General features: G+C 37.5%; 3 protein-coding genes across 3 annotated transcripts in view; 1 reads left to right on the top strand and 2 right to left on the bottom strand.

Annotated features, from left to right (window-relative positions):
• Positions 1-1,007, bottom strand: part of vps35 (VPS35 retromer complex component) — a 36,686-nt gene extending 35,679 nt beyond the window's left edge. Inside the window, exons 1-2 of the mRNA XM_081358847.1 lie at positions 827-1,007; positions 591-742 (exon numbers count right to left, since the gene is read on the bottom strand). Coding sequence (XP_081214973.1) covers positions 591-593 — 3 coding nt within the window. The 5' untranslated portion in view covers positions 594-742; positions 827-1,007. The remainder of the gene's footprint in view (positions 1-590; positions 743-826) is intronic.
• On the top strand, positions 700-7,408 carry orc6 (origin recognition complex, subunit 6). The gene is made up of 7 exons (XM_081358848.1): positions 700-1,207; positions 1,315-1,441; positions 2,115-2,278; positions 2,360-2,449; positions 3,770-3,879; positions 4,196-4,282; positions 6,797-7,408. Exons 1-7 carry the CDS (start codon positions 1,143-1,145, stop codon positions 6,925-6,927), a joined length of 774 nt encoding a protein of 257 aa, XP_081214974.1. The 5' UTR covers positions 700-1,142; the 3' UTR covers positions 6,928-7,408.
• mylk3 (myosin light chain kinase 3) lies at positions 7,350-27,196 on the bottom strand. Its single transcript, XM_081358846.1, has 13 exons — positions 26,492-27,196; positions 24,738-24,831; positions 24,241-24,580; positions 22,708-23,180; positions 21,167-21,272; positions 19,120-19,213; positions 16,782-16,891; positions 16,031-16,172; positions 15,560-15,630; positions 14,424-14,552; positions 12,738-12,890; positions 8,450-8,585; positions 7,350-8,337 (listed from the first exon to the last, which is right to left on the bottom strand). The coding sequence occupies exons 1-13, from the start codon at positions 27,044-27,046 to the stop codon at positions 8,260-8,262; spliced, it is 2,481 nt and encodes an 826-aa protein (XP_081214972.1). The 5' UTR covers positions 27,047-27,196; the 3' UTR covers positions 7,350-8,259.
• Between the last annotated feature and the right edge of the window lie 753 nt (positions 27,197-27,949).

The raw sequence follows: 27,949 nt of genomic DNA, 5'->3' as shown, positions 1-27,949 counted from the left end.
AATTTTAAAAGAGTTATGATTAACAGTAAGCATAAGATATTATGATCAAGTTCGAAATGAATGAATGAACCCGCGACCAAATAGCATAAACTGAAGCTCATGTTATGCACACTAAAACCATTGCAATTATTCAAATATATGTAATGCGCATGCAAGAAAAAAAGCTGTATATAAACGTATCTTACATATCTGATTACAAAAAAAAAAAAAAAATGCCTATATAAACAGACCTGTAATGAAGTAACAAGGCTAATGCTACTGGATTAGCAGTTCAAATTAGCCTATTTTGTTGAAAACCTGTGGATTGTAATGACAGCAAACCATGATGGCTGCAAGTTCCCTACACCTGCAGGGCGAATGTTAAATCGCTGGTAGAATAAAACAAGACAGAATAAATAAACGAGAATAATTAGGTGCATGTAGGCCTCCGCATCTCAATCGCTAATGCTAACGGCTATCTTCACAGACGCAAAACAGCCAGTCAAGAGATCTCAGCGCCCCTCTGACACTATGGCAGCTATAAACAACATAACGGAGCATACAAAGAATCCAGCAGACAGTCTATGCATACGATGATCCAAATATCTTACCATGATTATCAGATATGTTAGAGGAAACACTGGATGACCCCCCTGTGAGTGTGCCGTGTCATGTGACTGCCGTTCCTGCTGTTCCGCCTCATGACGACGAGCACTGCCCGCACACAACACAACAAGCCCGGAGAGAGCGGTGCTATTCTTCTCTAAAGCTCCGCAGAAACAACATTAAGAAATAAAATACATTTGTTTACTATAAAAATCAATAGCTGGGTCGTGTCATTACTCACCTGAAGGAAATGTGTTAAGAAAAAGTTTCTCAGAACAACATTAAATTTGCATTTAATAGAGAAAAATAAATTGTATACTTCTTTTAGACATATATGGTATAATTTGTCGATTAATTAAAACTAGTTAAATTGTATCAACGTTTTACCCGAATGACGCTTTCCACGCCCATTTTCTTGATCCACCAATGGCCGGTCAGAACGTTTATTTCTAGTGTGACACGTGTTTGTTTTCCCGCGAAATCAGCCTGTCTCTTTGCGAAGTCTGGTGAAGGATTCTGCCGTGTCGCGGTGGTGAGAGGATCGAACAACTTTACAAATGGATAAAGAGTTGTTTAGTAAGCTTGCTTCGAAGATCGGTATAACTGCTGTTAAAGTATTGAGGTAAGTGTTGCAATATATTAGCCACTCGCTTGTTTTGGGAAGACATTGGTTCAGTCAGAAGTGAACATGTCAGTATAACAACATAACTAATTCGGATTCATTTTCAGCCAAGCAGAAGAGTACATGCGATTATCCCAAGTGAAATGTGTTGGACTGGGTTCTGTGACAGCCACCAGTAAGGCCCTTATTTGCCTCGAGTTGGCAGCGACTTCATTGAAATTTCCTGTAGACAAGGCAAGATCCTTTTCTCTTTATGTGTGTTGTGATGTGTAACACAAGCATACACATGATGTACAGACATGCACACTTAAGTATGTTGTTATCTAATATGCATATGCGTGAGTATTTGCAAAAAAAAAATCGCATTCTCATACATTTATTTGTCTATTCACTTTAATATTTACTAACACTGTCCAATAGTTTTTTATATATATCTCTTTCCCCCTGAAAGACATGAAAATTACCACCAGTGTCATTCCGTCTCAAATCATGTGTAATAAAGTAGCTTTCTGCATGAAAATTATAATTAATATTAATGATCATTATTATCTTAAAGAATTGGCCTATTCCTTCGTCTTGTCAAGACTGTTTTGCTCACAATTTGCACACAATAATATTTAAACACTTTTTGCATAATGTAGAAATATTCTGTTTTCTTCATGCATCACGGCTCATGTAATATTAAGAATTGCTCATCCACTGTATAACTTGAAAAAAAAAAAATATATATATATATATATTAGGTGTGGTCGTGATTTTTTTCTTTAAATTTATAGTAATTTTGCACAATAAACATTGAATGGTTTACGCAATATGCTGTACATATCTAACATGTATTATATACGTAAACATTATTTCTTGCAATAAATGTACAAAAATAATATTCTTTCAAAATTCTGCCGGATAGGAGTATGCCATCAAACTATCTGGCCTGAGTCCTAAGGTTTACTCCTGCAATTTGAAGTCTATGGAGTGCATGCTGGGCCTGCAGTCAAGCCTGGGTCTCAGAGATCTTGCAGTGCAGTATGGGTGTTTAGAAGCAGTTAAAGTGGCCTCTCAGATCCTTGAGCGGTGAGACTTCACATTGCATCAGTGCAATCAGCTTGACTTGATTCTGAATGACTTGATTTAAACTGCATGTATTTGTTTAAGGTATAAGACCAGTTTACCCGCAGCTCAGCAACAAGACCTTGACCTGTCCAAGTCTCTCTTTACCACAGCCGCTCTATATGCAGCATGCAAGTGAGTATTTTGAAGCCCTGAAATCTGCTGTATTTACACATCATCTCTGAGTCAAATAATGGATGGTTCAAAAATACTTGTTGATGGATGATTAGGTGTTTGACACTCACATTAGATATAAATATGGATGGGAGCTCCACTGTCTCTTGAAAACCTGATTAAGCTCTTCACAGTGCGGTCAAAGTACAGTGAGGCCATAAGTACTTTAAAATGAGGGCACAGGCGTAACTATCGGTAAGCAGGGTACGCGGTTGCTCTGGGGCCCGGACCAATCAGGGGCCCGCGTGACTGGAAGATATTGATTGACAGCCGGGGCCCCCTATCGCATTTTACAATTTTTAGTCTGATCGCATTTTACTTTACCGTGAATTTATTTGAATAAATAATGACAACAACATATTTTACTGATCATTAAATACATGTTTGAAATGAACAATGATGGATTTTGGTGTAATTTGTTTCGAATTGGGACTGGGGAATCCCCGGGTCAAAATTCGAATCCCGGATATGGTAAGTGAACATGCATATTGCGTGCAAAACAGTAAAAACGTTGAACTTGAGACAGACAATATCGAGATGGAGTCGTCGTCAAATTACAAACACAAAAGTGTAGTCATAGCAGTGAGTAACAATGTGTTATGGTGCGCCGTCACCAGGTTTTTTTTTTTTTTTTTTGTTGGTGCGCGTAGGCTACTCCTGATTTTGTCAGTCATCTCATCTCTTAGGCTACGTTTACACTTGGCATTAACATGCGATCACCGTGATCTGATCAAGCAGATCGGATCATAAGCCAATCAGGTCATGGTGTGCTTACACCTGTCTACATCAAGTGGCTTCTGTATTTGGATAACAGATCAGATCTCGCATTCTCGCAAAAAAAAAGGATGGTGCAAAGTCGACCTGAAGTAATCCTGCATAAGGCCCCGGTGTTGGCTCGTTACACCACTGAATGAGGGTATGAGAAGTGAATTACATACAGATTAATTTGGAGCTGAATTTACATTTGGAAAGGTCAAATCTTGGATTGGCCATCACATGTTTGTTCCTTGTCCTTAGAGCTAGCTTATCTGCATATTAGACTCTATGAAAGTGAGTGCTCACATAAGGAATCCAGCCGTACTGAGACTGTGTGACTGTTGGGTTATTGCTATCCAACCAAAATCTGTTACTGTACAATAATAAACTCAAGCTCCCAGATGGTTTAAAAGGATTTTATGCATGTCAACATGTCACAGAAATCTCTAAATCTAAACTGCACCTGATTTACATTTAATTATTGAAAATGGAAAAATAAATTGGTTTTGTCCTTCCTGTTTGAAGGTGCATGAAAATCAAAACTGACAGGAAATTAGCCTCTTCATCTGGAGCAAAGAAGGGCATCTTTGATCGGCTGTGCACACAGTTCCAGAAATGTGGACAGGAGATCTGCAGTAAGTGTGACTCCTTCTAACAAAAGCTTTTTAGAAAATGACACATTGCCTAATTAAAGCAAATAGATGCTCAAACTGACATAGATTGAAGATGCACAACTTTTAATCTTGTTTTTAATTATAAAAGTATTACTTCAAAGAGATTTGTCATGAAGAAACAGACATTTCATTAGTTACCATGGCTACAGGCATACCACAATGAGACGATGTATATTTTTTGTGTAGTTGAACAAAGATCAGCATGTTTTTTTATTCTCAAGTACATATTGTGAAATTAAGCAGACTGACTCACTCTAATATCTCTCTGTACCCTTAGAAGAGGCTTCATCTGTGGAGAAACCAGTCAAAACTGCTCAAAAGAGGCAGAAGTCGCTCACTGAAATGCTAGAAACGGCAGAAGATGGTAAGAAATCCACCCGCTTGTCACAATAACTAATAATGGCTAATTATTTCTGCCATTATGTGCAGTGAATGATTATCAATGTAACCTTTTCTGTTCTTAAAGGAGAACTCCGGTCAATTTTAACATTGAGCTAATTTTTTTGTAAATTTGGAGTGCTGTCAATACAGAGAACAACGACAAAAATCGGTGTTGCCTACACCGTGTTATCCTCTTTTTAAAATTTGCACCCTGTTGACTTCAGTGGGGCAAGTACTAAACCTGCTTTTAGCCTCTTAACATCCTTGATGTGTCATTACAAGTGCACAGCCATGTGAGTGATTCCTTTAGAGTGAACACAGGTGAATCTAACAGCTGTTCTCTGTATTGACAGCACTCCAAATTTACAAAAAAATGAGCTCAATGTTAAAATTGACTGGAGTTCTCCTTTAAGCATGTCTTCAACCTATGGAAATAAAATCATTTTCTTAGAGCAATAAGACTAGTAATGAATACTTCTAGATGTAATGAAAAAAGGAGGGGTAGAGGAGCGCTTCCTGGACTCCAAAGTTTGGTTAAGATAGAGGTGCTCTTTGGATGGGAAACTAAATACCAAAAATCAAAAAAGAACTCCAAGGCACTCTCAATTGAAAAAGTTAAAAAGCCTTTATTATTATGGCTTGGTCAAATTAACCTTCTAAAAAATTCCAACGCGTTTCGGCTACATGCCTTCTTCTGGGAGTTAAAACTTTTTTCTTCTGGTTTTAACTCCCAGAAGAAGGCATGTAGCCGAAACACGTTGGAGTTTTTTTAGAAGGTTAATTTGACCAAGCCATAATAATAAAGGCTTTTTAACTTTTTTAATTGAGAGTGCCTTGGAGTTCTTTTTTGATTTTTGGTACTTCTAGATGTAATATCTAATAAAAGACAGAACTTACAGTGAGGAAAATAAGTATTTGAACACCCTGCTATTTTGCCAGTTCTCCCACTTGGAAATCATGGAGGGGTCTGAAATTGTCATCGTAGGTGCATGTCCACTGTGAGAGACATAATCTAAAAAAAAAATCCAGAAATCACAATATATGATTTAACTATTTATTTGTATGATACAGCTGCAAATAAGTATTAGAACACCTGTCTATCAACTAGAATTCTGACCCTCAAAGACCTGTTAGTCTGCCTTTAAAATGTCCACCTCCACTCCATTTATTATCCTAAATTAGATGCACCTGTTTGAGGTCGTTAGCTGCATAAAGACACCTGTCCACCTCATACAATCAGTAAGAATCCAACTACTAACATGGCCAAGACCAAAGAGCTGTCCAAAGACACTAGAGACAAAATTGTACACCTCCACAAGGCTGGAAAGGGCTACGGAGAAATTGCCAAGCAGCTTGGTGAAAAAAGGTCCACTGTTGGAGCAATCATTAGAAAATGGAAGAAGCTAAACATGACTGTCAATCTCCCTCGGACTGGGGCTCCATGCAAGATCTCACCTCGTGGGGTCTCAATGATCCTAAGAAAGGTGAGAAATCAGCCCAGAACTACACGGGAGGAGCTGGTCAATGACCTGAAAAGAGCTGGGACCACCGTTTCCAAGGTTACTGTTGGTAACACACTAAGACGTCATGGTTTGAAATCATGCATGGCACGGAAGGTTCCCCTGCTTAAACCAGCACATGTCAAGGCCCGTCTTAAGTTTGCCAATGACCATTTGGATGATCCAGAGGAGTCATGGGAGAAAGTCATGTGGTCAGATGAGACCAAAATAGAACTTTTTGGTCATAATTCCACTAAACGTGTTTGGAGGAAGAAGTATGATGAGTACCATCCCAAGAACACCATCCCTACTGTGAAGCATGGGGGTGGTAGCATCATGCTTTGGGGGTGTTTTTTTGCACATGGGACAGGGCGACTGCACTGTATTAAGGAGAGGATTACCGGGGCCATGTATTGCAAGATTTTGGGGAACAACCTCCTTCCCTCAGCTAGAGCATTGAAGATGGGTCGAGGCTGGGTCTTCCAACATGACAATGACCCGAAGCACACAGCCAGGATAACCAAGGAGTGGCTCTGTAAGAAGCATATCAAGGTTCTGGCGTGGCCTAGCCAGTCTCCAGACCTAAACCCAATAGAGAATCTTTGGAGGGAGCTCAAACTCACACGCAGTGTGTGCAAACCTGGTGAAAAACTACAGGAAACGTTTGACCTCTGTAATTGCAAACAAAGGCTACTGTACCAAATATTATCATTGATTTTCTCAGGTGTTCAAATACTTATTTGCAGCTGTAATAAAAATAAATAGTTAAAAAATCATACATTGTGATTTCTGGATTTATTTATTTTTTTTAGATTATGTCTCTCACAGTGGACATGCACCTACGATGACAATTTCAGACCCCTCCATGATTTCTAAGTGGGAGAACTTGCAAAATAGCAGGGTGTTCAAATACTTATTTTCCTCACTGTATCTTTGCAAAATAGCAGGGTGTTGATGGTAAATGTAATTGTCTTTGTTTTTTTTTTGTTTTTTTCCAGATGGGAAGATTGCAACATCTCCTAAGCAAGAGCGAGTTGAAAAGACAGAGGAGGAAGAGACACAAATTTATGAGGAGTGGAAAAGAAAAATCCTTGAAAATGCATTAAAAGCAAAGGCTGTAGATTCTTGAAGGTTTTAAGTTTCCCATTTATTTATTGATGGCTCTGCATAATGTCAACAGGAACTTTTGAGTTGGATTTAATACTCTACCAAGAGAAGTTGCCTGCCCCCCTCTGGCTTCTTGTGTGAAACTGTTTCATCCACATACAGACATTTCCAGAGGAATTGAGGCTCTTTTTATCTCCGTTTTATTTTATTGCCATTTGCCAGGTCAAAGATAGTTACTATTTTAGATATTGTGCAAATTCTTTCCAATTGTTGAATTTGTGTTGTTTAGTCTGACATGGTTTGGATGATTATGTCTGGTGACAATATGACTTAATTTCTCAGTGTTCTGTGGTATTGGTTTGAATCACCTTAAAATCTCATTGGAGGTGTACAATGCATTCAGTATGATCTAGATGTGATTTATCAATTTGTTTCAATAATACATGGCACATCTGCTTTGTTTGATTTTGATGTGAATAAAATGTGTATTCAAGACAGTTTAATTTTCTTGGTTTCTCATGTTTTTTATTCTACAGAGGCTATTTGTCACAATATTGTTAAAAAAATACCCAATACAATGATTTCTATACAAGCACACTCTATATGAACTATGATAGAGAACATGTCTGCCCTATAATTCTGTGCTAACTTGTTTGTCAGTCGCTATGACAAGAGCTAAACCACCTTTGCATGTACAGTATTTGTGGTTATGCTATAACCATAGAAATGTACAAATGCAATAAATTCATAGAAAGCAGTTTCAAGTCGCAATATTAACATTCAAATGTTCTTGAACAACCAGCGAAAATAAAATGAGAATTTTGAAAAATAAAAACAGGCCAGTTTAGTCTCTTATTCAGATTTTGTTTCCAGATCTAATCAATGTGCTAAACAAAACATTTAGGATGACCACAGTGTTTCTACATCAAATCTTCATGCTATGTTTTTTTTTTTTTTTTACTAATATAAAATACTGAAACCATGAGTTGAGAACCAAAAACACTTTCTTTCAAATACTAGGATAAGGCAGTAGTGCCCAAGAAAAACACCTTCACAGAAGGGACAACAGCTTTTTCATGTGGTTCAAAAGCACACCCTGCCATCCATGCCGTACACTCCTGGTGTGAAAGCACGATGAAGTGGAAATTAAATGCAACAGTGATTCAAACAAGGTACATAAAAAGACACTTTTTAACAAGATACTATTACACTGGCTATGAACAAGGCAAGAGCATATTAAACACTTTCCACAAAGCCATTTCAAATCATTCAAAAAACTTAGACATGTTCATTTTCCAGTGTGTGACACTGTGATGTCCTCTCAAGCTACTGGCACTGTCCTCAAGGTTAACAACTAATTTGGCACACTAACTGATCTGCTCTGCTGGAACCTCTTCAACCTGTTTGCTGCAGCGACCGCATAGAAATGTTTCTGTAAAAACAAAAGGAGTTAACATAAGAGCAGGATCATGTGTTATGCTGGTACGCGAACACCATATAAATCCATTTAAAAATCGAAAATGCGCTGACTAATGATTCCATACCTTCCACTGATGGTGAGCAGCAAGGTAACGCTGAAGCCTCAGTTGTGACTTGAGCCGAACTTTGTACATCTTGGCTTTGTCCTCCAGGTTATTTAGCCAGCTATGCTTCATGCATCCTGATGCGCTCAGACGGCTGCTGCCATAGAAACCACGCAAACACAGAAACATTAAGGTCTTAAAAACATCTGGCACACAAAGAAAAAAACAGTTCCATAAGATGCAGAATGCAATTCAGGCCCTTCTGTGTAATGACTACGAATCATATAGGCTATTGTTTTCAAGCCCTAGACAGAGATTTGTTTTGATCATTGATTGAGCACTTACAATTTATAAGAGATGTCAACAAACATTAGTAGGCCTAAGGTCACTTTATTACACATTTATGTATAATATATATTTAAAGTTCATATTAAACTATATATAAACTTAAATATAGATTAAGTTTGACTAACTGTACTAACAACTGCTGGCCTTTCCCATCCCAATACTCACACTTGCAATCTTTGTACTTGACCACTTATTTATCTGCATTATTTCAAGTCGGCGTAAAGACTGCAAGTATGTGTAGAACTTTTGATTACTTGATGGGAAACACTTGAAAAAATGCATTTTTTTTTTTTTTTTACAGAGCATTATATACACATTTTGATTTTCAATACCTTGCACTTTAAAATAAACAGTATTTTATTTTAAACTTTGTCCCATCCCAATACTCACACTTGCAATCTTTTTACTTGACCACTCATTTATCTGCATTTTTCCAAGTTTTCGAGTCGGCGTAAAGACTGCAAGTATGTGTAGAACTTTTGATTACTTGATGTGACGCACTTGTAAAAAAGCATTTTTTATTTATTTTTTTTTAAGTTACAAATTTAGATTTTCAATACTTTGCATTTTTTCAGACCTGGGGCAGTATTGCGTACTCTAGTGCGTAGTCTTGGGACGGAACCTGTGGTAAGGTTTGGCTAACTGTGCAAATGTTTGGCTAAACATGCCAAGGGTGTAGATTTGGTTTGAACATTGGGGGGGTTGAAATTTGGGTCTGCATATTTTTCATGTGATCATGGTATAAATATTGGGGGGGTTGTAATGCATAGATTTAAATATTGGGGGGGTTATCTCCCCCCCAACCCCCCCACAAACTACGCCCCACATGCTAACGGAGACAAAAGGCAGACAATTTTCAGTGAGAGGAATAGATGGCACCCTGAAAATTACTGAAATGAATGTCCTTAATTAAATAAGTCGACCTTCCCGCAAGACAGCATAAGATTTGAGAATAGTGCGCGAGTGCATTTTTACCAGTAAGAAAGACATAATCCAGCTGATTATACTACATTGTCATCATGCAATTAATCCACTAGTTTTCATCGTCTGAAAGCATGAATGTTCAAGGGTGATATGAATCACATGGCATGTGTGTGGAGGGGCTGTGATGAGGTTATTAGACAACATTGTCACCACAGACAAAGAGAAGGGAGGAAGGCCAGGGTGGGTGTCATGCTGCGTCTAAATGCACCTTGTCAAAGTGCACTGAATCATCTCTTTTACTGCGTAGACTGTGGTAAGATGGTGGGCAAAAGACAATGCGCCCTCTCATGGCAACCTGCTGTGCCAGCCTGCTATTATCTCATGCCTGCATGCCAGCTGAGCATTACAGCCCTTGTGTGGGAGAGGTTAGCTAAGACAGAGCAATGTGAGGGTGAGCTTCAAATGCTCTAAACTGCTCCAGGCCATGTTACATCACCGGCCAATTATATGTTATTTGTGCACATTTTTGGTGTACAGCACTGCATTTTCAGAGGTTTCAGTTTTGATGTCAGGATGCATTAAGGGAGCCTGCAGGTCAAAGTACAGGACAATGACTGAGAGGTGGAAGAGAAGAGTGGCACTCTTAAATCCACAAGAAAGGAGACCAGAAAGGAGGAGAAATAATAGAAGAGAGGCTATATCGAATTATGTGGGATAGAAAACTTGACTTGCGGTATATTCAAAGTAGCCTGACGTCGTCATACTCAGATTCTAGTCAGAATATGAGTCTGATACTGCTCCATTGGGCTGTGATTAAGGAGCGTGTTTCAACCGAACCAGGAAAGAAAATGCCTCTGCACTCAATTAGATAGACCTACAACCAATCAGAGCAATGGAGTAAGTGGTGTGTGTTCTTCATTCATCTTTCCGATCGACAAATGCCTTGATCGCGGTTATCTGTTCCTCTTTTAAAATGAATGCACTGTCGATATCTTCTATAACAAAGGCTATGCCGGAATCTAACGTTACACATCTCAATTCTCCAGCGACCGCCTTCCTTGTTGTAAACGAATTCAACCCAAGCGCTCTTTGGTGACGTGAATGATTACGTTACTGCTGATCATCTGTCCATCATCGTATAAAGCCCGCCCTGACAATTTGATTGGTCCGAATAGCTCTGGTTCGAGCATAGTTGCTCCACAACGGATCAAGTCCTGACCGAACTCAGAAAAGGGTGTCCGATCTCCCCATTTTTGTTTTTGTTAGCAACGCAAATAATGGCCCTCCACATTAAAAAAGGACATTTCCAAGGAATTACAGCATTAGGGAAAACATTTAAGTTGTGTCAGTTTGCAGATGACACTGCTTTATTTGTGAAAGATAGGAATGAAATCATTAAAGCAGTGAAATGCATAAAAGAATTTTCAGATGTATCAGGGCTAGGAATGAATATGAATAAATCTGTTCTGTTTCCTCTTAAAGAATGTAGTTGAACTAATTTCTGTAATAGAATTGCAAATCAAGTAACATATCTGGGAGTTGTTATATGTAAAGATGAAAATCTGCGTAACAATTTAAACTTCAATCCAACTATTAACAAAACTAGTAAGAGGTTTAATGTGTGGTTACAAAGAGATCTGTCGGGTACTTTTGTCAAAAGCTGAAGGAATCTCTAGATCAGTTTATGTATGTGTCATTATCATTGGATATTCCCCCTAAAGTTACCAAACAATTGGATAAAATGCTTTTTGATTTTATTTGGAAAAACAAGCCACATTATTTGAGAAAAGAAATTTTATGCAATCTCAAAGATCATGGTGGTTTAGAGGTTTTGAGTTATGATGCTTTGAACAATGTATTTAAAATAAATTGGCTTATTCAGTATTTAAAAAAATAAAGACAGTATTTGGAATTCCTTTCCTAACTATCTGTTTAAACAATCTATTTAAACATTTTTATTGAAGTGTAATTATTCAATTGAAAAAAATACCATTTAAGCTTGCAAAATTTCATAAACAAGCTCTCATGGCATGGACACTGGCCTACAAACATAACTTTTCACCTAGGAGATATTATATTTGGAACAGCAAAGACATCCTTTACAAAAATAAATCTCTCTTTTTTGTTTGAAAACAATATTATATTAGTTAGTCAGCTTTTGAATAATGATGGAAATGTATTAACATATAGAGAATTTTTAATACATTTAAAATACCAGTTAGACCTAAAGACTTTGCAGTTGTAATGGATGTAATTCCTAGGAAAGTATTGATCCTTCTTAGGATTGCATCACAGGAGGAAGATCTAAATTTTACAGATATCATGGGTAAAATATTTATTGGTAATACAAATATTTTACAAAATAAAGTCTCAAATAACTACATTAGGAATATACTTAATAATATTGTTTACCCTCCAGCTCGTTTTTTCTGGTCATCTGTTTTTGGAGATGTAAATTGGCGTAATGCATGGCGAACAGTAGATAAATTCTACATTAATAACAAAGTAAAGGAAGTCTCTTTTAAAATAATGCATAGAATATATCCAGTAAAACATGTGCTGGAACGTTTTAAATTAGATATTGATTACTCTTGCAATTTCTGTAAAGGTGAAAAGGAAACAATTTTTCAGTTATTTTTCCATTGCATACTTTAAAAAATATTTTGGATTGATGTGGAGCGTTTAATTAAGAAAAAAATTAACATTGATTTACAGCTGAGTGGATTTGACATAATGATACACTTCAATGATAATGGGATTGAGAAAGATAAGGCATAATTCATACAATTGTTAATATTAATGGGGAAGTTAACCAACTCCAAACCTAACTTTTCTTGCTTTAAAAATGATTTTAAACTTTATTGTTCTGTTTTGTGTAATTGCTCAAGTAAAAAGGCAATTAGAGCTTATAGCATTGTAAGCAGGTATGATGTTGTATAAAGTAGCACCCTTTTTCTGGGCGGGGCTAAGTTCGGCTGGCATCCAGGCTATATTCTATGGTTTTCCATTAACAGAATAATGATAGATAGATGAATACCATTTAGCGGGCACAAGGAGGCTGGAAATGAAGTCTTTAGCTTCTTCTGACACATTCTCAAATGCCTCTGCGTCAAATTCCCATTTGGCGTGCAGAATGTTGTTCATTGTTTCTGTGTCATTGTCACCCATGAATGGAGAAAGGCCACTCAAACTGAAAAAAAAAGAAAAGAAATCACAGGGAGTGTGAATAACCTGGAAAATCTGTTAACCCTTAGTTCTGACCTAAATAATTAGGAACTAAAAAGGTGCATTTACACCTCTGTACCATTCAGTTCTACTTTTAAAATGTTCATATTGGAGCACTGCAAATATTGTTGTCTTCTCACGATTAATCAATTGTATTTGTATTTTTGCTCATTAGTATGCTTTGGTTAAAATCTTCCATTTAATGAATAAATGGTGAATGGTGAAGTGAATGTCATTATACATTCTAATACATTTTCAACATTTCAAGTTGTATAAATTAGTTAATTTATGAACAAGTTAACAGTTAATAATTGATAATGCATGAATTAATCTTCATACTAAACATACTTAACCTTGTTGGAAAGTGTTAGTGAACAAATATGAAAATAAAAAGTTTTTTTTTAAATTAAATTACAAAATATATAAATCTACATATAATGAATATACAACCTTAATGCCAAACCGGTATCTAAACACTTTAAAATGAGGACAAAAACAGTAATGACAGCTGTTAAATAAAAAGCCATAATTGTAGGAATTGTTCACTTCAAAATGAAAATTCTGTCATCATTCACTCACCCTCAAGTTGTTTCAAACCTGTATGAATTTCTTTCTTCTGCTGAACACATAGGAAGATATTTTGAAGAATGTCGGTAACCAGAGAGCTGATGTACCCCATTGACTTCCATAGTAGGAAAAAAATACTATGGAAGTCAGTGGGGTCTATCAACTGCTTGGTTAGCGACATTCATCCCAAATATCTTCTTTTGTGTTCAGCAGAAGAAAGAATTACAGATTTGAAACAACTTGAGGGTGAGTGAATGATGACGGAATTTTCATTTTGAAATGAACTATTCCTTTAATACAATGAATGCTGGAGACTTCTGGATGTTCAGTTCTTAGAGAAGTGTGAAGTAGGGTAAACACATATTCTCTGGATGGGCAAGCCCTAAATCTCCACCAACAGCTGTCAAGTAATTGATTCATTCACTGAGGCTTGACCACTATTGGCCAGAGCAGTGGGTCATCTATGGCCAGTACAGCAGCACTGCTCATGGAGAGCACAGGACCAGACATGGGACATTGTGTTTGTTTGTGTGTACAGGATTTTGTTTGTTTGTATGTTTGTTTGTTTTTTGACAGCATCAGAGCAGCAGGGTTAGTAACATGCTTTCTGAGCTGTACGGCACTGGTGCCCTTTCATCAGAGCTCTATTGAATGATGAGGGCTCTTAGAAGAGCTCTCTAAAGCTTTCATATGCGTTCCATTTGCATTTGGCTTTTGATCTCTCTGATATTTCACTCAAGAGTATACGCCACTGTGCAATTCAGACTATGAAGAAAGTGAAACTTCTATAATGCATAAATCATCAAATAATAATTAATACTTTATGAATGTTGATTCTGACTCTTTAAATGGCAATTTTACAGATTCTGTTCAGATTTGGAAGTTCTATTAAAATGTGTAGATCTGCCTTACTGCCTAGTTGCGTACTCACAGCATGTATGTGATGACACCAACACTCCACATGTCTGTAGGAAATGACACAAAGTCATAGTTGACAACTTCTGGTGCCAGGAACTCTGGGGTGCCAAAGTTGACCTTCAGCTTTTCTCTGGGTCTATACCTGTGGGAGGGACAAACACATTTTTGTTTTTGGATCCTGTATCATTCCCATATGAAAAACCAAACCCAGACTCACTAGCTCACAACCAAAACTGATTCAACAAAACCTTGCCAATGAAAACACCAGGTCAGCTAAGAACCTAGAAGTACTTTTTGACTTAAATTAGCTGAACATCAAAGACCGCAAAACAAAGACCGTTCAGTTATGCGTTTTTGCACTCTGTTGATCCCAATGATCCCAGCTGCAGGCCACATGCATTCCTCAACTCAACGTATCAAAACAGGCACTGGATCTGTACCTCTACCTCCACACACATCTGCAAATTTTTGAGGTGCATATAAGAGTTTTGAAATCACTTTCCCAAACATTTACATTCAATGTGCCTCAGTGGTATAACAATCTTCCCAACTCCACCAAAATGAATCTGTCTCCACTTTCGGAAAACACACAACTCCCCTGTGAGGACCTGACTGTACTTTTCTCACTCTGTTCTTTTCTTTTGTAATTCTTTGAGCAATTCTGGTACTTTGTATTGTGCCACTTCTCAGTTGTATGCATTGCTTTTGTTGTAGTTTTCCTCATTTCTAAGTCACTTTGGATAAATGAAAAAAAATTAAACCACAAATCCCACACCAGTGCTTTACTTGGACACAAAAATTCTTACCTTAAAAGCTATGCCAGTTACTAACAGTTACAAGGCACAGTATATTTTGATGACTTTGTAAGGACTCAGATTGTTTTAATGGAGCTTTAAAGCTCAAAGTAAACAAAGCTCTCAAAAATGATCACACATGAAGGAATCTGACTGTAGTCATGGTGACAGCACAGTGGTGTAAATCAGAAGACATGATGCCAGCTATAAGCACATACTTTGTTTTATGTGTGAAATTTGGGACATAATTACCCAAGACTGAGAAAAGTGCTTCTTTTGTAGACTTAAAAAATATGAGACGTCAATAAGTCTACTATTTAATAACAAGATAATTGAATGAGGTCTGCTTACTTACTTTCTGGCGAGTCCAAAGTCAATGATCTTGATCTGATTGCCTGTGGTGTTCACACATAAGATATTTTCTGGCTATATTGCAGAAAATAAAAATGTATATTAGAAAGAAATAAGAGAGATTTAAAATACATTTAAACTGATTATTAATTCTAAGACAGTAACAACATTTAAAAAAAAAAGTATTTAAAACTAAATACAGGATTCAAATGTATTGTTATGGCCGGGGTATAGGGGTACAACATCCTATAACATTGTATGCATTCCATATTCCTATACACAACGTGCTAACAACAACACAAGGCACAAGCCCACTGGCAGTGTGCTAATTCAAATGTGCGACATTCAGACTGCTGATGTTGACATACGTGGGTGATTCATTGGTGGATTTTTCCATAGAGATACCCGACACTATATGCACTGCTAATCCCTTTAGTATCACATTATAACATTCAGTGCGGTGTGTGGAGTCTACCTTAAGATCTAAATGGAGAATGTACTGCTGGTGAAGGTACTGAACCCCCTCACAAATCTGCCTGGTAAACACAATGGCATCCATCTCCGTCAGCTGGTAATTCTCATCAATGATTCGGTCAAACAATTCACCACCTTCCACACTGAAATAACAAACCATCACAAATTAACTCCTCTCTTTTAGTTCAGGCTATTTGGACATGCATATTGAAATTAAGTGGCTTAAGCCATGTGGGTGCCAGTAGTTTTAAATGCTAAAACAAAACTGAATTTTGATACTCGTTCCTTGTTGTGGTACCTTCATATAACAATATCCATCTTCCAAAAATCGTCATCATTTATAGTTATGTCTTGTATTACAAATATGAATATTCGCCGCCATATCATACAATTAAAAGCTTTTTTGTAAATTCAATACCATAAAAAATTAATTTAACTTGTGGACAAGACATGAAGATGACACACACACCAAAGTGGCATGCGTGGGAGCTCTATGTTCTTGTGACAGAATGTGAGGACCAGGCCAGGAGAGAAAATTTGCTTTGCAAATGAGGCCTGATGAATACTGTCCAAAGCCACTAATCAGCCTGAATTAACAGTTAAAATTATCATTTAGAACAATAGCTATGAAATATATTCTTTTTTTTGCAGAACTTGTTTATTTTTAGAATTAGAGCTATTTAATCTAACCTTTCTAGTACTTGGAAACAATCATTCTGATTTGAACTAAGATCTCTCTGTGGTTTACTTACTATTCCATAATGAGTGTGAGGTTAGTCCGAGACTCGAAAGCATCATACAGCTGAATCAGATTCACATGGTTTAACTGGTTCATAACTCCAATCTCATTTTTCACTTCATCCTGGAAAGAAAGCACAAATAAATAAATAATTCCAAAGCAAATGCATTTTAATCTGCAACAGCTTTCCTATATTTTAAGGTTTTGAAATGGTGTTGTTATTACTCTCAAAGCAGTGTTAAAAATTAGGTCATTAGTAAGAGAGAAGCTTTTTCAGAAATTAAATTGCACAGTTAAATAGCTTGAAGTGAATGTGCAATGATTGAATTGGGTATAGCAAAAACAAGCGTTTCAGAATGGGGGCTTGACAGCCTTTGCCAACCCTGTAATTGTCTGTCCTAGTTACTCCCTTCCTGTCCTCCATTCTCTGACCCACAAAAAGCATTCAATTATCCCATATGAAGCTTCTCTGTCTCTCTCTGGCATACATTGGAGCAGACGGCACATGCCGCAGGAATGGCACATCATGTTGCCACTAAGATGGAGCATTTAGAAATGCAAATGAGGCTTAGAGAGATTAAGTGTATGTACACTGTATGTGATTGTGTGTTGAATTATTTTACTCCTTTGACATTTGGGTCGAGTGGCAGAAATTAAAACATGAGAGAGTGAAAATTATCTGCATTTGTCCATTCCTGTCTGATTACTCTCTAATGGTGGCAGCAGACAGATCATAGGGCAGAGAATGGCATTGCATTGAGGGCAAGTGCTGCTTATGACAGAAGTGCCATCATTATATGTAATTATCAGCACTTGTTGAAGCATGGAGGATGAAGGGAACAGATAAAAGTAGTACATGTTATTCTGTGCAAAGAAAAGATTTATATTTCACATTACACTGTATACAGCGGGGGAAATAAGTGTTGAACACATCATCATTTTTCTCAGTAAATATATTTCCAAAGGTGCGTGTATACAGGCCATGGCGGTGGAGTGCATTACTTACTGTTTTCTTTGAGACAACAGTACCTGCTATCTGCAGGTCTTTTTGAAGCTCTCCACAAGTGGTCCTTGGCTCTTGGACAACTCTTCTGATTATTCTTTTCACTCCTCTATCAGAAATCTTGTGAGGAGCACTGGTCGAGGCAAATTTATGGTGAAATTATTGTCTTTCCACTTCCGTATTATGGCCCCAAAAGTGCTCACTGGACCATTCAGAAGCTTAGAATGGCACCTATAACCAATGCCATCATTATGTTTTGCAACAATTAGGTTGCGAAGGTCTTGAGACAGCTCTTTGCTTTTACCCATCATGAGATGTGTCTTATGTGACACCTTGGCAATGAGACCTTTTTGTAGGCCATCATTTGGGACTGAACCAGCTGTTATTATTTTCCACTGACAGGGGGCTGGATTGCTTTTTAATTACTGTAAGTTTTCAGCAGTTGTCTTGGCTTTCCATGCCTTTTTGCGCCTCCCTTTCTTCATGTGTTCAATACTTTTTCCCTGCCATTTCACATTATTACACATAACTTAATTTCTGAACTTATTTTTGTTTGTTTCTTTGTATGTATGGCTTACTTGGGTTGTTACCAACATCTGGTGAACATTTCATGTCAATAGCACCTTTGGAAATATATTTACTGAGAAAAATAATGACGTGTTCAATACTTACAGTATTTCCCCCGCTGTATATATACAGTGTAATGTGAAATATAAATCTTTCGTTGTTCCTGGATCAACATATTTTACTGATCCTGAAACAACATTCTTGTCCCAAAATTTTGTCCTAATCCTATCCCTACCCCTAATTCTAAATCTACCCATAAGTTATCCTTAAAATCAGAGGGAAGTGATAGGTGAATAACACTAATGTAAAAGCACCTGACCCTGGTTGTAAGCCTAAACTTAACATAAACTTTAATCTTGTGCCTCAAATCTGACTGATTGATTGGAATGTTGTTTCAGGATCAACACAGATGCTGAAGGAACATATTGCAATTGGTGAAATGATGTTCACCATATAAATATTGTCTTCTTTTCTATTTGAAAGTATGCATTGTTTTTAATGCAGATACTAGAAACAACATGCGCTTCCATATCCTTGAGGGACTATGGGTGTTATTATGTTATTTGCGAGAGGGCAAGTGTCTGTGTCTGTGAATGTGTGCGTATTTGTTCATATGCTCATGTGCAGAACTGTCAGCAGTTGTCAAGGAAATGTTCTCATAAAGCATCCTAACAGGAACAGAGTGATGGACAGATTGGAGTGGGAGGGGAGGGGAGAGAAAGAGAGAGAAGGGGGGTAAACATGTTTGAAATGCTAATGCTTATGCATGTTTTGTACTCACCCTCTCTTTCATTCCCCGGACCTTTATAATTTTAGCAGCAAGCATAAGACCAGACGACAACTCTGCACACTTGTGTACCTGTCCAAAACGGCCTCTGCAATAACACACGTAAACACAGATTTCATTTAATGGATTATGGACATCACTTCAACCTTTGTGAAAGTTATGTCACTATCTGCTGCTGTTCTTCTCACTCTGCACTGACTGGGCTGCCTATTTACTTGGAGCTGTGTTTCCATGGGGTGAGATTGCGTGTTTATGTCAAGATGGCTGCTGCTGTGGCTGAAAATAATACCAATGCAAACAGACCAGCTCAACACCTGCCCAAAATAAACTCTGCCGATGATGAGTCAAAAACAAGCCAGTGCTTACTTATTTGTGGCGTATGTGGAACAAGAGTGGAGAGGGGGTGCAAATGAGCCCTTGTCTGCGTGTACCAGTCATTCAACTCATGCTATATGTTCCATCTGCCGGTCCTTCGAAAAAGAGTCCCCAACCCCCAGCTACTCCCCACAACCTAATCTGCTGCACTAATGTCAGCATTTCAGATATAACTGGGAAGAAACAATATACAGATAGTGCAATAGAATAAATGTTTGCCAATGTCAGATATCAAAATATTTTAGTTTTCACTGTTATGGTGATACTCCGCTCTATATTTCTTTGCGGCCTGACAAAATATACCAATTCACAAAACAAACTGAATGCATACAAAGAATTGGATGACTAGTAATTTCCTATAACTAAATTCTGAAGAAAAAAAAACTGAGATTTTAAATATTGGACTAAAAAAGTCTGCACATAATAACCTGGAATACTCTCTAACACTCGATGGCTGCTTTATTTAGTATTCGTCATCAGTTGGGAACCTGGGTGTGCTCTTTTCATTTCAAACTAAGCCACATTTCTACTTTCTAGCATTTACAAAACCTTATTTTTCCATCTTAAAAAAATACCTCTAAATTATGACATATGCTCTTAATGGCAAATGCTGAAAAGTTAGTTAATGCTGTCATGACCTCAAGGCCAGATTATTGTAATGCTCAACTGGGTGGTTGCCCTGCACGCTTAATAAAAAAAACTCCAGCTGGTCCAAAAGGCAGCATCTAGAGTTCTTACCAGAACCAGGAAGTATGACCATATTAGCGTGTTTCCGTCAACACTGCATTGGCTCCCTATTAAACATCTCTCATACATTTTAAAATCTTGTTGATTACTTATAAAGCCCTGAATTGTTTAACTCCTCAGTATTTGACAAAGCTCTAATACATTATAGTCCTTCACGTCTATTGCAATCTCAAAATTCTGGCCAGTCGATAATACCTAGAATATCAAAATCAACTGCAGGCAGTAGATCCTTTTCCTATTTAGCACCAAAACTTTGGAATAGTTTTCCTAGCATTGTTGCAGACAAAGAAGCAGACACACTTTGTAGGTTTAAATCTAGACTAAAAACACATCTCTTTAACCTGGTATACACATAGAACATTATACATTTCTATGATTCAAATCCCTTAAAGGATTGGTAGGCTGCATTAATTAGGTCAACTGGAACCGGGAACACTTTCCACAACATCCAATGTACTTTACATTGTAAGAGGAATGGTATCAATGCTAACACTAGTCTGTCTGTCTCATTCTTATCCAGAGATTACCATAGTCAGCCATATCTGTTCCATATCCGTATCTAATATTAACTGAACTGTATTGTATAAAGCCTAATAAAAAAAAAGGTGACTTGACATAACTTGACTTGATTACACACAGGTTAAATTAAGCAAGTAGTATTAAATGGTTTTGATAATTCAACAAAATATGAAAATTCTGTCATCATTTACTCACCCTCATGTCGATCCAAACCTGTATAATATTTTGTCTTTTGTGGAGCGTAAAAGTTTGGTTCTAACATTCTTCAGAATATCTTCTTTTATGTTCCACAGAAGAAAGCAAGTCATACAGGTTTGAAACACCACAAGTAGCCTAAATGATGACAGAATTTAAATTTTGGGGTAAACTTATGTGTTTATCCATTAGCACATGGACTCACCCGCCCAGCACATCATTGGGGTTGACTGCGTAATATGAGTTCATGGGAACTTGCTTGGCACTGACGATGCGATGCTCAAATGGAGCTGGAAGAGGTGGACTGTCATCTAGAAAACAAATATCAGTATGCTGGTTTTATTGAACACTACAAGCTGTATAGTTCTAATTACAAATTATGGATTTGATTTTAAGTTTAAGTTTAAAGCCTAACTGATCATTTTTGTCACATGATGTTAATTGGTTTCCAGTGTCATTGTTCATTACATGCTGTCCACTGTTTGCTCATCTTCTTAAAAAAATTTGCTCAGATAACATGCATGACATGACATGCATACATTGCTGTCAATGCCTTTTCCAGTGTAGGGTTGGGAACCTAGTATCGGTTCTTATTTCTTAGCCAGTTTTACAGCATATTATAGCCAGTTGTTTTTAGTGAATCAAAAAAGTGCAACCAGCACATACAGCTCAACCAGTGTAGTCCAACTAATTACTCTTATGAGACGGTTATTTTTAGAATGAGACAAAGAAATATCATGTAGCCTAGCCTAGCTTATCATATCATAGGCTACAAAGTAGCCTAGTAGAAAATGTATATGCATCTTAGTTGATTATGGGCTACAAATTTGGTTTATGTGAGATGGAGACGCGCAGAGACGGCAATGCACTGTTTGATTTGCAATCGTGCGTGTGTGCTTATTACATTCATTCGTTCATTCGTGTATCATTTGAATAGTCATATCAAGTAGTAGAACATGTGTACGATTCAGTAGGCTATCTTACAGATCACTGGCTACCACTCTTGATAGAGAGCTGGTTTGTTTTCTGAGAGACGGAGACGCGCAGAGACTGCAACACACTGTTTGATTTGTGATTGTGTTGTTAGCCTATTTCATTCATTTGTGTTTTATATTGTACAAGGCTTAAATCATTGAAATATACATATCAAATAATGTGTATGATGTAGTAGTTTAGTTACTCTTGCCAAGCTCTGATTTCTGAGAGATGCACGCGTAGACGCGGCTTTGATTTGCGCTCCTTTCATTCATAAAGTTTGTTCTCTATCATTCACACACTCATTATTGCATTGAGATTTTAGATGTTTATGTAGGCCTAGTCTATAACATGGTGCAACTGCTATCTCCTGGCTCACCTGTGATCCAGTAAACACGAGGAGTGACTGAGTCAGCCTCAGACGAATATTATTAGACAGAATTATTCGTTAGCCTATTTGTTTTGAAGCCATTATCCATGCCTTTCCGAAAAATGTATTCGACTTCGGGCACTCCCCTAATACAAAGACACATTTCACTTATTTTCAAAGGAATAAGTACGTTTACATGCGCAGTTATAATCAGTGATAATCAGGTTTTTGTGTAGGCTATAGTCGAGCTACATGAGTGACAGGTCGTGACAACCTCACGGCAGTGAAAAAGTTGCTGATTAAACATTACGAGGGCATGTGAATTAAAAAAAATATTGATGTGCATGGAAATTATTTATAATATATCAACACAGTTTCACTTCAAGGAATGAATCACTCACCGATGATCAGTAGCTGTGTCTCTGCTTTTCTCAGAGGTGCTGATTTTGCATTTTCTTCATCAACAAGGGTTGTGTTTTGTGGACTAGGTGCTGCACAGCTCTTTATTGGGTCAGACTCCAAAATCTTCTCAGCAGTTTTATTTTCATTATTCTTGATAGCTGGTTCAGATCCTGTCTTTCTCTCATCATGTTTTGGCACAGGTGCTACCATCTCTACTGTGTCTTTATGTTGTGACTTAACTTCTGCATCCTTGTTGACAGGCTCTTTGGTGCAGATTTGAGGTTTGGGAGGAACATCCACCTTCTCCAGCTGTTGTTTCAAAAGGGCCTTGTCACCAACCTGTGAAACCTCTGTCTGTTTATGAGGAACCTCAACCTCCGGCTCCACTTGTCGTCCAAACAGTGTGGGAGTTCCTATCGACTCGGGTGAAGCCTCATCGCCATCCTGTGAAACATCTGTCTGTTCATGAGCCCTGTGAATAATCAAAAGAACAACCATTTGTTCATTTTTCAAAGGTATAACCATGTATGTGAGACCTTGATATATGTAATCAGTTAAAAATATGTAATGGGAATCAGCAAATGCAGCATAGTAGGCATGTAGGTGTCCTTATAATAAGTGTGTTGTCTATGAAATATTATGAGGCTGCATGTGAGAGGCTACTATGAACAACAGCCCAACAAACCCAATAACACAACAAGGTCCTTAACTGGAATGTTTTGTATAAAAATAAATGGCTAAAAAACCCTTAATGCCCGGCAGGCTGGCAGCATGTATTCAGTCACCACTGCATTGTGCAATCTCAAGACCTTGGCCATTAGTCTAATGAATTTTACTTTCCCAGCATGCACAACAGCCTATTATTTCAGGCAGAGGGTCTTTTGTGCCTCAGTACAAAACATACAACTAGCACATTAAAAATACAGAGCACTTGCATGTGCATTATCAGCACTCTGCCTTGTAAAACTCTTACGACAGAGGAGAAAGGCATGGCTGTATGATTGTGCCTTACTGGATTTAGGAAGGAGCTGTTCTAGATGTGATATTTATTTTCTGGTCTGTTCAGAGATGTTTTTTAGTAATATTCACTGAAAATGCTCAAATGTTATATTTTTCACAAGTATTATTTTATATTGCAACCTCTTTGACTAATTGTTCTGGCCACATTAGCAGGCTTAATTACAATACTCTGTATATGTGAGGTGTCTAATTTCTAATCTTCTATATACTGTAGTTCTTATCTGTTGGAGAAAAGCCAATAGTAAATTAGAGTATTAGTGGCGTTCTCACTGGCATCAGCAATGTAATTATCTCCAAAGGTGGCCAATGACAATGTTCGGTCTTCCGTTATAACCCGTTTCCCTTTCAGCCTATAGTCATTTTTGACACTTTTCTGCTACAGTCAAAACCAACATATCATTGACAACATCCCTTTTAAAATTCAACGCAGAAGTAAAATGCACAAATTTTTACAGCATTTTTCGTTGAATGATTCCATTCAGCTTAAATGGCAGCAATTTGTAAGTTGTCACCTCTCTTGCTGAAGAGACAAATCTTTTTCCACTTTAGCTGTTGTCACAGTGACACATTCAGCATTAGCTTGTGTGGCGGTTGAGCTATCTGTCTCTTGCTTGGGTACACAATATACGTCAATATCCTCAGCCTCCAGCTGGACTTCAGGACCAAATGTCTGGACCTGTGCAGGTGCTCTGCTCTTCACGGTGACTTCCTTGGCCTTTCGTAAGTCTTTGGAGCTTTCCCCTGTACTAACAGGTATCAGAGGTTCACTTGCTCCTCTAAGGGCTTCAGGAGAAGGTAGGCTGCTGGGATCAGTGGGAACAGTGACGTCTGGCTTCTTCAGCTCAGGCTCAGCTGTGGATAATCACAGAGTCAGGCTAAAACATGGTTTGAAGAAACGTACATTGAAATGCATGCAGGAAAAGGCTCTGACATATCACTTCTCACAAGCTGTCTCTTAATAATACACATTTCTAGTCCATAATCTGCTGAAAATATATTCTATTCATACCTGTAATCACTTCTTTAAACTCCTCTGAAGTCTGTGTGCTCTGGTGGCAGTAACGGTCATTTGGTTTAAAGCTGTTGCCATCTGGTTTGTTTTTCTGTGAAAAAAAGATATTTTTTTATGCAGTATTGATTGATTTGAACTTTTATTTCACTTTGTCAGCTTTCTTCTAAGTCCTGAAACAGAAGTGTATGTTTTGTAATAACATATTAACAGAACAGAACTTAGAGAGCCAATTAAATATTCCCTCAAACATTGCATTGGGATGCTTTTATGGATTTAATTTGGCAAAGTTAGATACTTCAATGAGTAATTAGATCTTTAAACATTATGTGGGTGTTTGAATTATAAGAAAACATGATGATGCTGATTATGGTGGAGCAGTATTATAATAGTCAACCTGTTTACAGAATGGCACTTATGCAGCTTTATATTCACCGCACGACTCAGAGGGCATCTGTCACAAAACATTCCATTTTGTGCTTTTTGGCATTTGCTGCATGCAGTGCTTGGTATAATTACACTGTTTGACAACAGATCTGCTTATTATACACAGTTTGGAAGGGTTCCATTTTCTAGCCTAAGCCAACTATTGTAATTTTACTTGGATACAAAAGCACTTGCACTTATTTTTAAAAGAGATGCTGTCCTTAATTAACAATATAGGCATATGTCTATGTACAACAAAGAAATGGAATATGTCATCTGACAAGCTGTTCTGAGAGAAATCCACATTTACACTGTACTTAAAGTAGCCTACATATGATAAAGGATTGGTTTTAAACTGTGGTTTTGCTATTGCAAAACTGGGTTCTACTCAGTCACCATCAGCTCAGTCACACATCCAGTCTAGGAATTTGAAACACGAGGCCCGTTCAGCCTCATCATAGATAAAATAGCAACCTTGGTAAAAGGTTAGATTGGCTGTAAACTTAACATGCTTGCTAGCAAGAATAGATCAGCCAACGTAGTAAATGGTGGATACAATTGCAGGGACATTTCCATTTTTTCTTTCCATCTATGAAAGAAAAGGGGATTTTAGCTTTGTCTAGTTTGACCATTGTAAATGCATTACTGTGAACTATGGGGTATTTCTATCTTTGTCATGCAACTTTAAATTATATTTAGTCATCTTTTGACCTGTAAAGACCACCTAACACACTGTAAAAATTATATGATACATAAGTTATGACAACATATATTTTTATCATAGTTATAGTCATATAGTTTATCAAAAACTTTTTTTAATAAGTTATACAATATTCAACTAATTTTGTAATGTTTTTCAGTTTAATGTAATTTAAGTTAAAATAACTTAAACATTATTAAAAATAAGGCAGCAACTTTTTTTTACAGTGCAGCTACACACTGAAACGCTGTGTAATGCAACTAAATGAAATGATAACATGCATAATGTACATAATTATTAAGGATCTAATGCAATAAAATAAAGAAAAATAAAAGTTCTTAGAACAAATTGAGGTCTATACAGCATGTTCAGTCTTTACTATGCTCTTTTCATCAATCCAAACAATCAATATCTTGCACATTAGATATTATTTAACATTGTGGGCTGCTTTGAATTTGTCCTCATTTTCAGCGACAGCTTCATCTGTTGTAAACACTTTGGAAAATAAACAGCTCAGATTTAACCTCATTCTACAGTATCTCCTGTTATACTGGATATCAGATAACCTCTGTATTTTTCTGTTTATCTTTTTGCTGCAGAGATCTTGGATGACCAGGATCTTACTGACCTCTTCCTCTACAGTGTCCAGAAGGCCTTGTCTTCTCCATGGCACCACTCCATTGAGGATGAACTCCACTATTTTTGAGTTACGGAAAGCATCTCCCACATACCTTATTACTTTCTCCAGAGTGGACAAAGAACTTTCCATACATTCGATCTTTTTTCTCTGCTGCTGACTCTCCTGCTTGAGATTATGAAGCAGATCCACCGTTTCCCCACAAAGTGATCTGACCTCAGTCAGCAAAGGGAGCTTGTTGCTCTCTCGCTGGCCATTTTTGATCCCGTTTGATTCTTGAGCACCCTGCTTGTGCTGCAAAAGGCTCCTTTCTAGTGCTTCCATCCCTTGACACAATAAGCTCAGCTTGTGAAGCACCTCTGTCTGGGTAAGTTCAATCCGTTCCACTTTCCCCTCTAGGTTGTTTAACTTGACCTCCACATTGCTCAGACTACCTATCAGAGTTGGACTCGGCTTCTTGACTGTCCCAGATGGAGTTCCAGAGTTCTCCAGCCTGCTGCCTTCATACATCTTGGCAATACAAGTGGCCAGAGTCTGTTTACTCATGGCTGCCCCAGTCACACTCAGTGCAATGAGAAAATGCAGAAATAGAAGAAGCCCCACTGATCAGTTCCCCCGTTGGTCTCTACTCTAGTCTAAGGTATTGTGTGCCTCTCACAAAACAGACAGCTCAGACAACCCTGTTGTTGGTACGTGCCAGAGACATGACACCACTTAAATAAACAGCTCCATTGGGTATCTTATCTCTCCACTTCTATTTTGCGTCCCCTTCTCTCTCTCTCTCTCCACAGGCCTTTTATATGACCTATAGAGGGCCTTGGTGATTGCCAAAGTTCCAGCGCTCTCTTGACGTCACCAAAACATTTAAATTCTCCTCAGCAGATGCTGCTGACAGGTGGGCACGCAAGGAATGACCTCTGTAAATGGCCAGTCATTAGGTAGAGAAAAGAAAGATGAAATCTCCCTCTTTCATTTTCTTATCACGTTTTCTTTTTTAATTCATTGCTACACAGTAGCATCCATTTTCCTTTGAGATTCAACCATTGGATCCACCCTATCACAACTATACGGTATATCACCTATAACACCCTCGTCATTGGAACGTGACGTGACATTGGTTGACATTTTTAAGTAAAAATAAACCTCTGTGGACATGGGTATGAGGATTAATGATATGCTACAACTGCCTCTCTCTCACCTCATCTGGAATGAAACCGTGGTTAATACTGAATCATTAGGCTACAACAAACGATAAACATAACAAAACAAACATAATCATGAACACAAATAAAATCATTTAAAGACAAAGTTCATCAATCAGTGCGTGCATGCAATTTTTTTAATATAATTTATTTACAATTAGTTAACAGTCATAAACTAACAATCAGGATTTTTATTTTATTTTGTTAATCTGTTAATATTAATTAATTTATAAAAAATTTTACACTA

This window comes from Scardinius erythrophthalmus (assembly GCF_964197995.2).
Source record: "Scardinius erythrophthalmus genome assembly, chromosome: 2".
Lineage (NCBI taxonomy): Eukaryota > Metazoa > Chordata > Actinopteri > Cypriniformes > Leuciscidae > Scardinius > Scardinius erythrophthalmus.
Note: the sequence above shows the minus strand (reverse complement) of the source record. Positions and strands in the feature narration are given on the sequence as shown.

Excerpts from the sequence above, each read along its gene's own strand:
- orc6 (XM_081358848.1), top strand. The coding sequence starts at position 1,143 with ATGGATAAAGAGTTGTTTAGTAAGCTTGCTTCGAAGATCGGTATAACT. Across the intron at positions 2,279-2,359 it reads GCCTCTCAGATCCTTGAGCG|GTATAAGACCAGTTTACCCG; the intron begins GTGAGACTTCAC and ends TATTTGTTTAAG. Across the intron at positions 3,880-4,195 it reads ATGTGGACAGGAGATCTGCA|AAGAGGCTTCATCTGTGGAG; the intron begins GTAAGTGTGACT and ends CTGTACCCTTAG.
- mylk3 (XM_081358846.1), bottom strand. The coding sequence starts at position 27,046 with ATGAGTAAACAGACTCTGGCCACTTGTATTGCCAAGATGTATGAAGGC. Across the intron at positions 24,832-26,491 it reads TGGACACTGTAGAGGAAGAG|AAAAACAAACCAGATGGCAA; the intron begins GTCAGTAAGATC and ends TTTTTTTCACAG. Across the intron at positions 16,173-16,781 it reads CTCACACTCATTATGGAATA|TGTGGAAGGTGGTGAATTGT; the intron begins GTAAGTAAACCA and ends TTGTTATTTCAG.